Raw genomic sequence first — 12965 nt, 5'->3', positions numbered from 1 at the left:
TGGCCCGGTACAGTGACACTGGTTGCCAGGTCCCCCCGGTGCCCCCCAGGTATCACCATGTCCCTGGGGACCTCCAGTCCCCTCCCTGGAGTCCCTATCCCCTCCTCAGGTGCCACTGTGTCCCCAGGGTCCCCTCTGCATCCCCCACCTTGGTGGTGGGGCCACAGTCCCCTCCTGACCCCAGCCCAGGTTGGTGGCACCTCTGGCCAAGGCCAGGTGTGCCCAGGGTGGGTCCCATGAGTGTTTGTTGTAGGGTCTCCCCAGGGTGGGTTGTGGGGCTTATTGTGGGGGTCCCTGGATCAGGGCCTTTTGTTATTGTAGGGTCATCCTAAAGATCACCACCCCACTGCTCTGTTTTTGTAGGGTCTCCCAGCAGCAAGACAGAGGGGTTGTTATTGTAGGGTCTACCCCAAACAGATTATGGTGTTTATTTATTGTAGGGTCTCCCCAGAGAGGGTTTGGAATATTTTCATTGGGTCTCCCTGGAGCAGGTCTTGCTGGTTTGTTTTTGTAGGGTCTCTCCAAACAAAAGTTAAGGTGTTTATTTCTCATTGGGTTTCCCCAGAGCAGGTCCAGCATGTTTGTTATTGTAGGGTCTTCCCAGAGATCATCCTGGTCCTTTGTTATGGTAAGGTCTCCCTGAAGTAGATTCTGATGTTTATTAATTGTAGGGTCTCCCTGGAGGGCCTGGCACATTTGTTATTGTAAGATCTTCCTGGAAATCATTTGGTGGGTTTGGGATTGTAGGATCTCCCCCAAGGTGATACCACTGCTCTGTTTTTGTAGGGTCTTCCCAAAGAGCTCTTTGTATTTATTTATTGTAGGGTCTCCCCAAAACAGATCCTGGTGTTTATTTATTGTAGGGTTTCCCTGAAGTAGGTCCCACAGGCTTGGTTGCTGTGGGGTCCTAAATGTGTCCTGGTGTTTATTTATGGTAGGGTCTTCACAAGAGTTCATCCTGCTGATTTATTATCATGGGGTATCTTCAAATCAGATTCTGGAGCCTTAGTTATTGTAGGGTCATTCCAAACCAGATCCTGGTATTTATTTATTATAGAGTCTCCCTGAAGTTCATTCTCCTGGTTTGTGATTGTAGGGTCTCCCTAAAGAGCTCCTGGTGCCTACTGTAGTGTTACCCTTGAGTGGGTCTTGCTAGGTTTTTATTGTAGGGTCTCTTCAAAGCAGATCTTGGAGTTTATTTGTTGTAGGGTCTCCTTGAAAATCATCCCACTGATTCCTAATTGTTGTTGTTGTAGTCTCCCCAAGCAAGTCCTGGTGTTTATTTATCCTGGGGACCCCTCAGGTGTCCCCCTGTTGTTCTGTCATGGGGTCCCTGCAGTTTTGGGGGTGTGCTTGGTCCCCCCCGTGGGGTGGGGACAGTGCTGGTGACAGTCCCGGGGGATGACCGTGCCAAGGCCAGCACCAGTGCCAGACCCAGGATAAAGAGGAGGAGGAGGCCAAGGCCGAGGGCCACAAGGTGCCACCGCCGATGTCTCCTGCGCTGGCGCTGTGCCACCGTCTGTGTGGTGCGGGTGAAGGCTTCACTCTGTGGGGACATGGAGGGGGATAGGGGACAGTCCCCCCAAGGGCTACAGAGGGCCTGGGGGGACCTATAGGAACCCCCAACCCTTCTGTGGCTCCAAAGTCTCTCCTGCCCAGGCTGTACGTCCCCCCAGGCGCTTTGTGTCCCCACAATGTCCCCCAGGACTGTAGGTCACCCTAGGGCTCTATGTCCCAATAGTTTGTCCCTCCTGGAGCTCTGTATGTTACCCCCACAGGGCTCGATGTCCCTAGAGCAAGTCCAGCCCTGAGATTTCTGTCCTCATAGTGTCCCCCAGGGCTCTGGGGGCTACATGTCCCTATACTGTCTCCCCCAGGCTATATGTCCCTATAACAAGTCCTTCCTGGGGCTTCATACAGTGTCCCCTGGGCTCTGTGTCCCCATATTTACATGTCCCTATAAAGCCCCACTCCCCCTCCTCCTGCTCCATGTGTCCCTGCTGCCCCCTGCTTATCACAGGTCCTGGCCAGCCCCAGGTGTCCCTATAGTGCCACACGCCACCCCCAGGCCATGTGTGACCGCCTGGCCTGGCTCTGCAGCCGCTCCAGGTGTCCCCTCTAGTGCCACTCCCCCACCGCCGTATGTCCCGGCCCGTCCCCGCGGTGTCACCGCCTGTCGAAGGTCCTGGGCTCGGCTCTGCAGCTGCTCCAGGTGTCCCTCCCGCTCCAGCGCCCGCGCCACGTTCTGTCGCATCAGCTCTGCCACCTCCTCGGCCTCGCGCTGGCACCGCGCCAGCTCTGCCTGGGGGCACGGGGGGACAATGTGGGGACAGAGGGGGATGCTATGGGAACACTGGGGACATGGGCACTGCAGCGAAGGGACGCCGTGGGGACACAAGCACCGTGGGGACACAGAGATGCCACGAGGACAGGCAGGGACACCGAGGAAGGGGGACTGGGGGAACGTGGGGACACGAGCCACAGGGATGGGCCACTTGGGGACCAGGGGACATGAGGATCATGGGGACTATGGAGATCCAGGGGACCATGAGGAGACTACCACCCTGGGGACAAAGCCTGACCACGGGAACAAGGGAACCGCAGGGACATTGGCACTGCGAGGGGTAGCACACAGGGATCACGGGGACAGGAAACCGTGGGGACGTGGGCACAGGGCCACCTGAGGATGGGGAGCGGGGGGGACACGAGCACTGCGGGGTCAGAGCACACTCGGGGACACCGGGACTACGAGGCACGCTCGCCACGCGGGGCCGGAACACACAGGGACACAAGGTCACGGAAAGTCCCGCCCGGGCCACCACCCCCGGAGGCCGCTCCCTTCGGTAGGGAGAGCCCGGGGGCACGGACCGGCACCGGGGGATCCCGAGCCCAGCGGGTCCCGTCCCTCCGATCCCGGTCTGCCCCCTCAGAAAGCGAAAGCAAAAGTGACGGCAGCGGCGGCCCAGGACTCACCATGGCCCCGGTACCACAGGTCGGTGCCGCTGCCGCTACCGGTGCGCTCGTTCCTGTACCCGTTCCGCCTCGGGCCCCAGCGGCCGCCCCCGACGGGAGGGACCGGGACCGCCCCCCTTCCCACCCTCGAGTGTCCTCCGACCCGCGACACCTCGGCCTGCACCCTCCGGGACGGAGCTCCCCAGGACCCCGCCTCAACCCTCCCCGGGTCTACAGGGCACCCCATGTCCCCAGAGAGCCCCCTGTCCCTACAGCCTCCCAGGCATCCCACGTCCCCAGGACCCCCAAAGATGTGTTCCTTAGGACTGTCCTGTCCCCGAGAAAAGGGGCCCCACAGCACCACCTGTGTCGGTGTCCCCAAATCCCTGCAGATATGGGTCCACACCAGGACGCCCATGTCCGGGTCTCGGGGACACCCCCCATGCCCCTGTCCCCGGCCCTCCCCCTTCCCCCCCCCCCCCCCCAGCCTCCAAGGGTGACAGTGTCCTTTGTCCCTCGGTGCCTGGCACAGCCCCCGGCGCCCTGGCACGGCACCCCCCCAACACATGCCCTCATGCCTGTGTCCCCCCCACACGTGCCCTCCTTGTGACCCCACTTGAGTGTCCTCACACATATACCCACATCCCTGGGGCCTGCCCCCCGCAGTGTCCTCCCATGTCCCCATGCATATCCCTGTGTCCCTGTGCCTGTCCCCTCTGTGTCCCCATGCCTGTGTCCCCCCATGTCCCCATGCCCATCTCGCCATGTCCATCTGTGTCCCCCCATGTCCCCATGTGTCCCCTCACCATACACACACACACACAAGTCTCAGTTCTTCCCCCCCATCTGTATTTGGTCCCTGGCTGTGTCTCTGTGGGGACAGTGGCTCTAGGTGGGGATGGTGCCAGTGGCCAGAAGGATGATGAGGATGAGGACAATGACACCCACGAGGCCGAGGATGATGAGCAACTTCACGTTCTTCCACCAGTAGCGCCGGGCCATCTTCTGGGATGTTGTGCGGAAGTGCTCTGACTGCAGGGACAGCGCTCAGACACATGGGGACATCCCAGCCAACCCAGGGACAGCCCTCACACCCTGGGGACTGCCCACTACCACTCAGGACACTCAGCTGCCACCCCAGAGACTACACTGCCAAGCCAGGGACACCCATGCCACCCTGGAGAACCCAAATCCCATGCAAGGGACATGTTCCCTTACCTCCTGGGAACACCTCTGTCACCTGGGGACCCCAACTGCTACCACAGGCTGAGATCCTGAGGACAGCCCTGCCACCCTGGGGACCCTAAAAGCCACCCTGGATACAATCCTGCCCACCCTGGGGACCCTCTGCGGCCACTATGGGGACATCAACTGCAACCCTGGGGATCCCCAAGGACACCTTAGGGACCTTGGGTCACCTTCAGGGGGCTTTGTGCCTACTCTTGGGACCCCATGCCCACCCTGGTGACCCGGTGCTCAGTGTGGGTACCTCGTGCCCACCTTCATGCCCCCCGTGCCGCCCTCACCGTGGCCTCCAGGTCCTGGCTCTTGCTGTGCAGCTGCTCCAGGTTCTCACCCCGTGCCAGGATCCGCTCCACGTTCTGTGTCATGATGGTGGTGACCCCCTGCACCTCCTGCTGCAGCGCCCGCACACGCCCATCGCCTGTTGTGGCATCTGTTGCAACATTTGGTGGGACCCTGTCTGGGACCCCCGCCTGCAGCACAGAGCAGAGGTCAGGGGGCCACCTCCAGCACCCAACATGTATCCTGAACACTCCCACAACACCCCATAAACACCCCACAGCACCCTACAGACACCCCATGTATGTGTTGGGGCACCCCCAGCACCCTCAATGGACCCTGGGCACCCTACAGACCCCAGGCGCCCCAAAGGAACCTGCCAAGCCCACCATGGGCACCCCAGCATCCCATGGGCACCCCATATACACCCCCTGAGCACTCCTCATACCCCATATACACCCTACAGGTGCCCCCACAGGGCACCCCATGTCCAACCCAAGTACCCTATGTGCACCCTGGGCACCTCTCCACTAGACATCCCCATGACATCCCATATGTATCTCTGACACCCCGTATGCTCCCTAGATACCCCATATACACTCTGAAGTATCCCATAAGGGCCTTGAGTCCCCCACAGGCACCCCATGCCCACCCCAAGCATCTGCTGAGCAGCCCATGGGGCATCCTGGGCACTTCTTCGAGCTCCTACAGGCATCCCACACACCCCAACACCTCTGGCACCCCATAGGCGCCTTTCTGAGCACCCCATGTGGCCCCCAGGCATGTATGTCCCCAAGCACTCTGCAGGCACAGGGTGGACTCCCCAAAGAGACCCCCTAAGCACCTTACAGGCACCCCAAGCATTCTCTGTGAACCCACCTGGCACCTCTTATGTACTCTGAGCACCCTGTGTGAACCTCAAAGCATCCTACAGGTGCCCCATGTCCAGCCCAGCCACCCCACAGGCACTTCCCCAGGCATCCTGTGGGTCCCCTGGACACACCCTCCCCCATCCCATAGGTACCTGCTGGCACCCAGCCCCCCGTACACACCCGGATACCCCGGAGGAACCCCGTAAGCACCCTGTGGGCATCCCACGGCATGCTGGACACTTCCTCAAGAGGCACCCCAGACCCCCACACGTGCGCTGGAGCCCTCAAAGGGACCCCCTAAGCACCCTACGGGCACCCCTCACCCCCTATGGACACCCCCTTGGCACTCCACAGACACCAGGAACACCCCAGCTGCTTCCCTACCGACACCCCCGGCGCCCCCATAGGGACCCCCGCACCCCTCCCCAGTGCCCCTGTACCACCCTCCGGTGCCCACCCGTGCCCGCCCGTGCCCCTCGGTGCCCCAGCCCCACCATGGTCCGTCCGGCCTCACTCGGCTCCGCTCCCGCGGCGGCCCCAGATCCGCCCCGTCTGCCCGGGGCTTCCGGGAGCGGCGGCACCGAAGGGCGGGGGGCGGGCTGGGGGCGGGCCGGGGCCGCTGCCGGGTCAGGGCAGGGGGTGCCGGGGCTGGGGGCGGGCCTGGGTTAGGGTGGGGTCAAGGGTCACGGTGGGTCGGGGGTCGTGGGGAGCCGGGGGTGCCGGGCCTGGGGGGGGTTTGGGGGATCGGGGGGTCCTGGAAGGGGCCGAGGGTCGCGGGGGCGGAGTCGGATGGGAGAAGGGGCGGGGTTTGACTGGGTGTGGTCCAATAGTCCCCGCCCCCTCTGAGCTGATTGGCTGGCGGGGCCGTCACGTGCGGCGGTGGCGGCCGGGTGGGGCCGGGGCGATGGCGGCGGCGGCGGGTACGGAGCGTGGCGGGCCGGGGGGCGCGGGACCCCCGGGACCCCGGTGACCTCTGACCTGTGACCCCCGACAGGTCCGGCGCGGCGGAGGCGGCCGGAGCGGGGGGAGGCGGCGGGTTCTCCCCCGAACCCCGCTGGGTCACCCAAGTCCTCCGGTGCCGGCCCCGGGCTGGCGCGGCAGTTGCTGGGGTTCGAGCTACGGGACCTGACGCGGTGGCACCGCTTCGTCCGGCTGCTGCACCGGCCGCAGGACCCCGCTGCGCTCGGGGCTTTCCGCGCAGCCTTCGGTCAGCGGGGACGGGGCACCGGGGGCGTTCCGGGGGGATCGGGAGAGCCGGAGGTGCCTCGAGGGGACAGGGAAACCGGGAGCTGGGGGGACCAAAGGGCTCGGGGGCACTCGGACAGGGAGACCGGGCACGGGGGACACCAGAGGCACAGAGGGAGCAGGGACTGGGGGAGACCGGGAGGAGGGGAGGGCTCTGGGGGGGCTCTTAGGTTAAGGGGAACCCCCAGGCTGGGAGGGCCCGGGAGGAGTCCAGGGGAGAGAAGGAGATTGTGGGCTCGGGGTGGGGGGGGCAGAGGGGCTTCAGGAGGGGAAGGAGAGGAACAGGGCAGTGGGGGCTGGGGTGCCAGAGTTGCTGCAGGGATCGGGGGCTCTGGAATGGCTGGAGGGGCTCTGGGAGGGAGAGGGGGTGGCTCTGGGAGAGCTCCCTGGGGGCTCTGGGGGGACAGGGAGTTGGGCCTGTGGGGGCTGAGGGAATCCAGGGGTTCAGGGGACACTGGGCAGCTTCAGGGCCTTGGGGAGAGGTGCTGAGATCTGAGGGATCTCCCAAATCCAAGGGAGGCCAGCGATGTGTAGCCGTGACACGTCAGCACGGGAGTAAAGGTTGGGCAATGGCCTGGGTGGGTGGAGGGGTCAGTGCCCGCCAGGACACCCAGGGCTCCCTTGAGGCTGGATGGGGGGAACACAGCCACTGACCAGCGGACGCCTGGGTCCCCCCAGCTCAGTGGGGTCACTGACTCCCCTTCATCCCCCGCAGGACTGCTGATGGCCCTGGATGTGCCACAGGAGCGGGGTCTGGGGCACCTGGACCAGCGGTACCTGGACGGGCTGGAGGTGTGTCGCTTCCCGCTGCTGCCTTTCCTGCAACCCCTGCCCCTGGACTGGATGTACCTCGTCTACACCATCATGTTCCTGGGTACAGACAGGGATGGGGCCGGGAGGGATGGGACAGGCAGAAGATGGCGCTGGGGCAGGAACGGGGGTGGGATGTGGGCAGGAATCACAGTGGGGACTGGCACTGGGATGGGAATGGGCACTGGGATGGACACTGGGACTGAAGGGAAGCCTGGGGACAGGCACCAGGAGGGGACAGGGGATACACCAGGGATCCTGTGCCCACAGGAGCGTTGGGCATCATGCTGGGGTGCTACTACCGGCTGAGCTGTGTCGCGTTCCTGTGCCCATACTGGTACCTGCTGTTGTTGGACAAAACCTCCTGGAACAACCACTCATACCTCTACGGGCTGCTGGGCTTCCAGCTGGCACTGCTGGGCGCCGACCGCTACGGGTGGGCACCTGGGGGGCTGCAGGGACCCCCAAAGCACAGGGAGCCTGTGGGGACACAAGGGGACACGGGTGGTTTTGGGGATCCCAGGCTCTGGAGCTCTGCAAGGCAGCAGGGGCAGCAAAGTGGTGACATGGAGCTGGGGTTCCCATGGAGTGGCAGAGATTTTGGGGTCCCTTGTAGCACGAGGGTCCCAGTGGGGTGGCCCAGACCCCAAGGTCCCCACGGCACTGAGTCCTCAGGGGGTGGCACAGGTCCTTGGGACCCCCATGACATCAGGTCCCTGTGGAATGGCACAAGTCCTGGCATCCCCTGTGGCTCTGGTGTCTCTAGGGGGTGGTACAGGTCCTGGGGACCCCTCTGGCACTAGGTCACCTGGGGCTGGCACAGGTTTGAGGGTCCCTTGTGGCATGGGGGCCCCCTGGGGTGGCATAGGCCATAGTGTCCCCAGCAGGTGGCACAGGTCCTGGAATCCCCATGGTGCTGTGTCCCCAGGAGATATTCCTTGGCGCTGTGTACCCACCTGGTGTCACCCCTGCCACTCTGTCCCTGTTGTGTCCCCGTCAGGCAGTGACACATGTCCCCATGACTCTGGCAATGGGGTGACAGTTGCCTTCCCCCCCTATGTCCCTGCAGGTCCGTGGACGGGCTCTTTCGTCCCCAGAAGCGGAACGCCCACGTCCCGCTGTGGAACTATGCCCTGCTGCGTGCCCAGGTGGGTGTCCCTGCCCCAGGACCCCCAGGAGCCCCTGGACTCTCTGACCCTGTCCCCCCAGGTGTTCATCGTGTACTTCATCGCGGGGCTGAAGAAGCTGGACGCCGACTGGGTTGGGGGCTTCTCCATGGGGACCCTCGCCCGGCACTGGCTCTTTGCACCCTTCAGGTCAGGGGAGGGGAAGGGGCGAGGGGGGGAGTGAGGATGAGGAGGGAGATGGTGGAATGGGGGTAATGGGGTGAGGGGTGGTTTGGGGTGAGGATGAGGAAGGTGGAGGGGGTTGATGAGGCTGCAGTGGAATTGAGGGGTCCAAAGTGAGGATGAGGAGGGGGTGATGGGGATGGGGTGACAGGAGTGGGGCACAGTGAGGAGGGTGAGGGGGATGATAGAGGGATGAGGATGAATGCAGGGCTGGGATGGGATTGTGGTGGCATGAGGAAGGTTATGGGGTTGGAGGATAAGGTTAAGGAGTTTTGATGGGGATGGGGATGATGGGGAAGGGCCTGATGGGCTGGGGTTAAAATGGGGATGGGATGAGGAAGGGTACAGAGGGTTGGGTTTGGGTTGATGAGGAATGTAACAGGAGGAGGAGGCTGAGGGAGATGATGGGATGGGGCTGAGGAGGGGGCAGGATGAGGCTGAGCACAGTGCTGGGCTGAGGCCAATGCTGAGGAAGGCTCCATGGGCAGGCTGGTGCTGTCCGAGGAGCAGACCAGCCGGCTGGTGGTGCATGGAGGAGGCCTGGCACTTGACCTCTCTGCTGGCTTCTTGCTCTTCTTTGATGCCACACGGCCCCTTGCCCTTGTCTTCGTCACCTACTTCCACTGCATGAACTCCCAGCTCTTCAGCATTGGTGAGGGGGGACATGGCATCCTCAGGCACCCTCAGCATGCCCAGGGCACCCCCAGAGCATCTCCAGCCTGGACATGGGGTCCCTGGCAACCCCAAAACACCCCCAACCAGGGCAAGCTCCCTGCTCCATGGCCCCCTAAACTCCCCACCCAATCCTGAACAGGGATGCCCAGACACCCTAAAACATCCTGGCCCTGTGCAGGGATCCCCCCAGTCCCAGACAGGGGCACCCCCCACCCCCGGGTGCAGTGGTGGTCCCTAAAGTGTCCTCACCCCAGGCATGTTCTCCTACACCATGCTGGCCACCAACGGGCTCTTCTGCCGCCCCGAGTGGCCACGGGGGCTCCTGGCCCGCTGCCCCCTGTGGCTGCAGGGGTGGCTCCCCAGCACAAAGCCCCCCCAGTGCAGCCCCGACTGCCACTACGAGGGCCAGGGAGCACAGGGGCGCATTCGGCCTTGCCAGCACTTGGCTGCAGCCTTCACCATCCTCTACGTGCTGGAGCAGCTCTTCCTGCCCTACTCCCACTTCATCACCCAGGTGGGCATAAGGAGGAGGGACGGTTTGGGGACAAGGGGGTGGTCTGAATAGAGTAAGGAGTTTGGGAGACACAGGGAAGACTGGGAGATGTGGGGGCATTTGGGAGCACATAGGGGGCAATTAAGGGGCTGGGCGGCCATTTAGGGTGGTAAAAGGGGGCTGGTGATAGGTATAGGGGTCCTTGTCCCCTGGGGTGGGGACACCCCTGTGCTCTGTGACCTCCCCATGTCTCCCAGGGCTACAACAACTGGACCAATGGGCTTTATGGCTACTCCTGGGACATGATGGTCCACTCCCGCTTCCACCAGCATGTGAAAATCACCTACAGGGACGGGCTCACCGGGGAGGTGGGCTACCTGAAACCAGGGGTGAGTGAGCCTGGGACTGGGGTGAGCCGGGCCCAGGGGTGCAGAAGGATGGGGAGGCTCTGATTAGTTTAGATAAACTCAGTGTTTTGAGCCAACACCCCCCTGGGCCTCAGTTTCCCTGTTCCCTCATTTTTTTACCATGCCCCCTGGCGACGCCCCCCCATCACTCCCAAATACAGAGACTTCCCCCACGGGCCTCAGTTTCTTTCATTCTTCATTTTCCCCCATGCCTCCATTTCTCCCCATGTTTCCCCATCACCTCCCACTCATGGAAAAACTCCCATGTATCGTTTTTCTCTATTCCTTCTTCTCCCCCATCTCTCATCGTGGCCCCCATCCCTCATTCCCCTGTGCCTCAGTTGCCCCCATGCCTCATAGCCTGTTTCCCCACGCCCCTGTCCCCGTGCCTCACCCCGGCTCCCCACAGGCGTTCACGCAGAGCCGGCGCTGGCGGGACCATGCGGACATGCTCAAGCAGTACTCGACCTGCCTGAGCCAGCTCCTGCCGCGCTACAATGTCACCCAGCCCCAGATCTACTTCGACATCTGGGTGTCCATCAATGAGCGCTTCCAGCAGAGGTGGGATGGAACACAGGGGCCGTGGGGGACCTGGAGGTGTGTCTAGGGGTGGGTCTGTGGGTGCTGCTGCTGGTGCTTTCAGCTGAGGTTAGGGAAGACATGGTTTGGGGGAACACGTGGGGTGCTGGTGGCTTGTCCTCACAGGCTGCTGGACCCACAGGTGGACCTGCTGTGGTCCCCATGGACCCTGTGTGTTCTTACGTTTCTCCATGCTATGGGCACCATCACTTCCAGCAGGGGTTTGCGGGCACACACAGGATTTGGGGATGCTGCAGGGTGTTGACACTCTGTCCCCTCAGACTTGTGGACCCCCGGGTGGACCTGGTCCGTGCCCCATGGTCCCCATGGACCCCCACACCATGGCTGCTCCCCCTGCTTGTGGATCTCTCTCCGTGGCGCCAGCGGCTGCAGGAGTTAGAGGCGCAGCTGGACGGACACACAGACGCAGTGTTCATCGCAGACTTTCCCGGTGTGGCCCGGGGTGTCCTCGGGAGCTCTGGGAGTGGGGTACAGGTGTTACAGGGCATGGAGAGGGTCTAGTGGTGTGTACAGGGAACAAAGGGTCCCCCAAGGTTAAGGGATTTGGTATAGGGCATGTGGGAATCCTGAGGTTGAGGGGGCATTTTGGGGCACAGGGGGGTCCCTGCAGTCAGTGGGAGGGGTGGAGTACAGGACATGGGGGTACCTGAAGGCTTGGAGGGATGTGGTGCAGGGCACAGGGGGGTCCCAGGGGTTCGGGGTACAGAGCCAGCTGTGTTCCAGGGCTGCACCTAGAGAACTTTGTGAGTGAAGACCTGGGGAACACGAGCCTGCGGGTGCTGCGAGGGAAGGTGGTGGTGGAGCTGGTGGAGCAGCAGCAGAACCACTCGCTGCAGGAGGGCGAGGGGATGCAGGTGAGGCTTGGAGGGACCCCAGGGGGCTCGGGGGTACTAGAGGGTGCTGACACTCCTGTTCCCCCAGCTGCCGGCGGGGCAGTACCACAAGGTGCACACAGTGTCCCCGGAGCCCTCGTGCTACATGTACCTGTACGTGAACACCACAGCGCTGGAGCTGGAGCGGAACCTGACACGGCTGCGGGAGCTGCGGGAGCGCGTGCGCAACGGCACTGGTGAGAGTGGGGGGGGATCCCCAAATGCCGAGCACCTCATCCCTGGAGACCCCAGAATCCCTGACACCTCACACCTGGGAATCTCAAAATTCTTGACACCTGGCTTCCTGGGACCCCAAAATCCCCAGTCACCTCACCCCCTGGGTAGCACTAGGGGACCCCAAAAGCTCCATCAGCTCAGCCCCTGGTGAGCAGTCGGCTGAGGGGATCATGGAAGACCCCAGTCACTGTCACGGGGGGACAGCAGGGGACCCAAATTTGTCATTTCATTCTCTGATGAGCAAGAGGATGGAAGGATGACAGGGACACCCAGTCTGTCACTCGGGTGGGGAGGATCATGGCAATGTCCCCAGTTTCCATCACCAGACTGGGGGGGGATCATGAGGACTCCAAAACCCCTATCACCGTCACCCCCCAGAACAGTCCCCGCTGCCCCCTGAGCTGCGTCCCATCCTGGGAGAGCCCCCACCCGCGGGGGTCCCGCTGGACCCGGTGGTGTCACTGTTCCTGCGGCGGGAGCGGCGGGAGCAGCGGCGCGAGCAGGAATCCAGCCTGGCCCAGCGCCTCCGGCGCTTCCTCCGCAGGAAGTTCTTCATCTTCCGCCGCAGGTCAGTCCCAAAGTGTCTTTGTCCCCTCATCCCCCAGTGCCCCCCGTGCCCCCGTTGCCCACTGTTGTCCCTGCAGTGCCCTGATGACGCTGATTGCGCTGCGGAACCTGGCGCTGGGCCGCCCATCCCCGGAGCGCCTGGCACAGGAAGTGACTTTCGCCAACTGGCGCGGGGAGGAGGAGGCTTGGCCCGAGACCAGTGGGGGAGCCCAGAGGGGACCCGAGCTCTGAACACACCCAACCTCTGAAATAAATGCCGTTTTTAAGCCAGAAATCCTCCTATGCCTCAGTTTCCCCATGTCCCACATTCTCCTGATAAACGGACCCCCAGCCTATGCATACTCCACCCACTACTCATTTCCCTC

General features: G+C 62.9%; 3 protein-coding genes across 3 annotated transcripts; 1 reads left to right on the top strand and 2 right to left on the bottom strand.

Moving 5' to 3' along the window:
• Positions 1-412: 412 nt before the first annotated feature.
• On the bottom strand, positions 413-3353 carry LOC134562972 (vesicle-associated membrane protein 5-like). The gene is made up of 3 exons (XM_063420678.1): positions 2974-3353; positions 2171-2302; positions 413-1546 (listed from the first exon to the last, which is right to left on the bottom strand). The coding sequence occupies exons 1-3, from the start codon at positions 2974-2976 to the stop codon at positions 1280-1282; spliced, it is 402 nt and encodes a 133-aa protein (XP_063276748.1). The 5' UTR covers positions 2977-3353; the 3' UTR covers positions 413-1279.
• A 427-nt stretch (positions 3354-3780) lies between these two features.
• Positions 3781-5948, bottom strand: VAMP8 (vesicle associated membrane protein 8). The gene is made up of 3 exons (XM_063420680.1): positions 5840-5948; positions 4479-4667; positions 3781-3984 (listed from the first exon to the last, which is right to left on the bottom strand). The coding sequence occupies exons 1-3, from the start codon at positions 5840-5842 to the stop codon at positions 3841-3843; spliced, it is 336 nt and encodes a 111-aa protein (XP_063276750.1). The 5' UTR covers positions 5843-5948; the 3' UTR covers positions 3781-3840.
• Positions 5949-6177: 229 nt separating this feature from the next.
• GGCX (gamma-glutamyl carboxylase) lies at positions 6178-12874 on the top strand. Its single transcript, XM_063420611.1, has 15 exons — positions 6178-6265; positions 6340-6552; positions 7306-7464; positions 7671-7836; positions 8470-8548; positions 8610-8716; positions 9238-9401; positions 9679-9938; positions 10175-10306; positions 10734-10885; positions 11185-11354; positions 11648-11778; positions 11846-11993; positions 12412-12601; positions 12678-12874. Exons 1-15 carry the CDS (start codon positions 6250-6252, stop codon positions 12829-12831), a joined length of 2241 nt encoding a protein of 746 aa, XP_063276681.1. The 5' UTR covers positions 6178-6249; the 3' UTR covers positions 12832-12874.
• Positions 12875-12965: the final 91 nt, after the last annotated feature.

This window comes from Prinia subflava, chromosome 32, assembly GCF_021018805.1.
Source record: "Prinia subflava isolate CZ2003 ecotype Zambia chromosome 32, Cam_Psub_1.2, whole genome shotgun sequence".
NCBI classification, from domain to species: Eukaryota; Metazoa; Chordata; class Aves; order Passeriformes; family Cisticolidae; genus Prinia; species Prinia subflava.
Note: the sequence above shows the minus strand (reverse complement) of the source record. Positions and strands in the feature narration are given on the sequence as shown.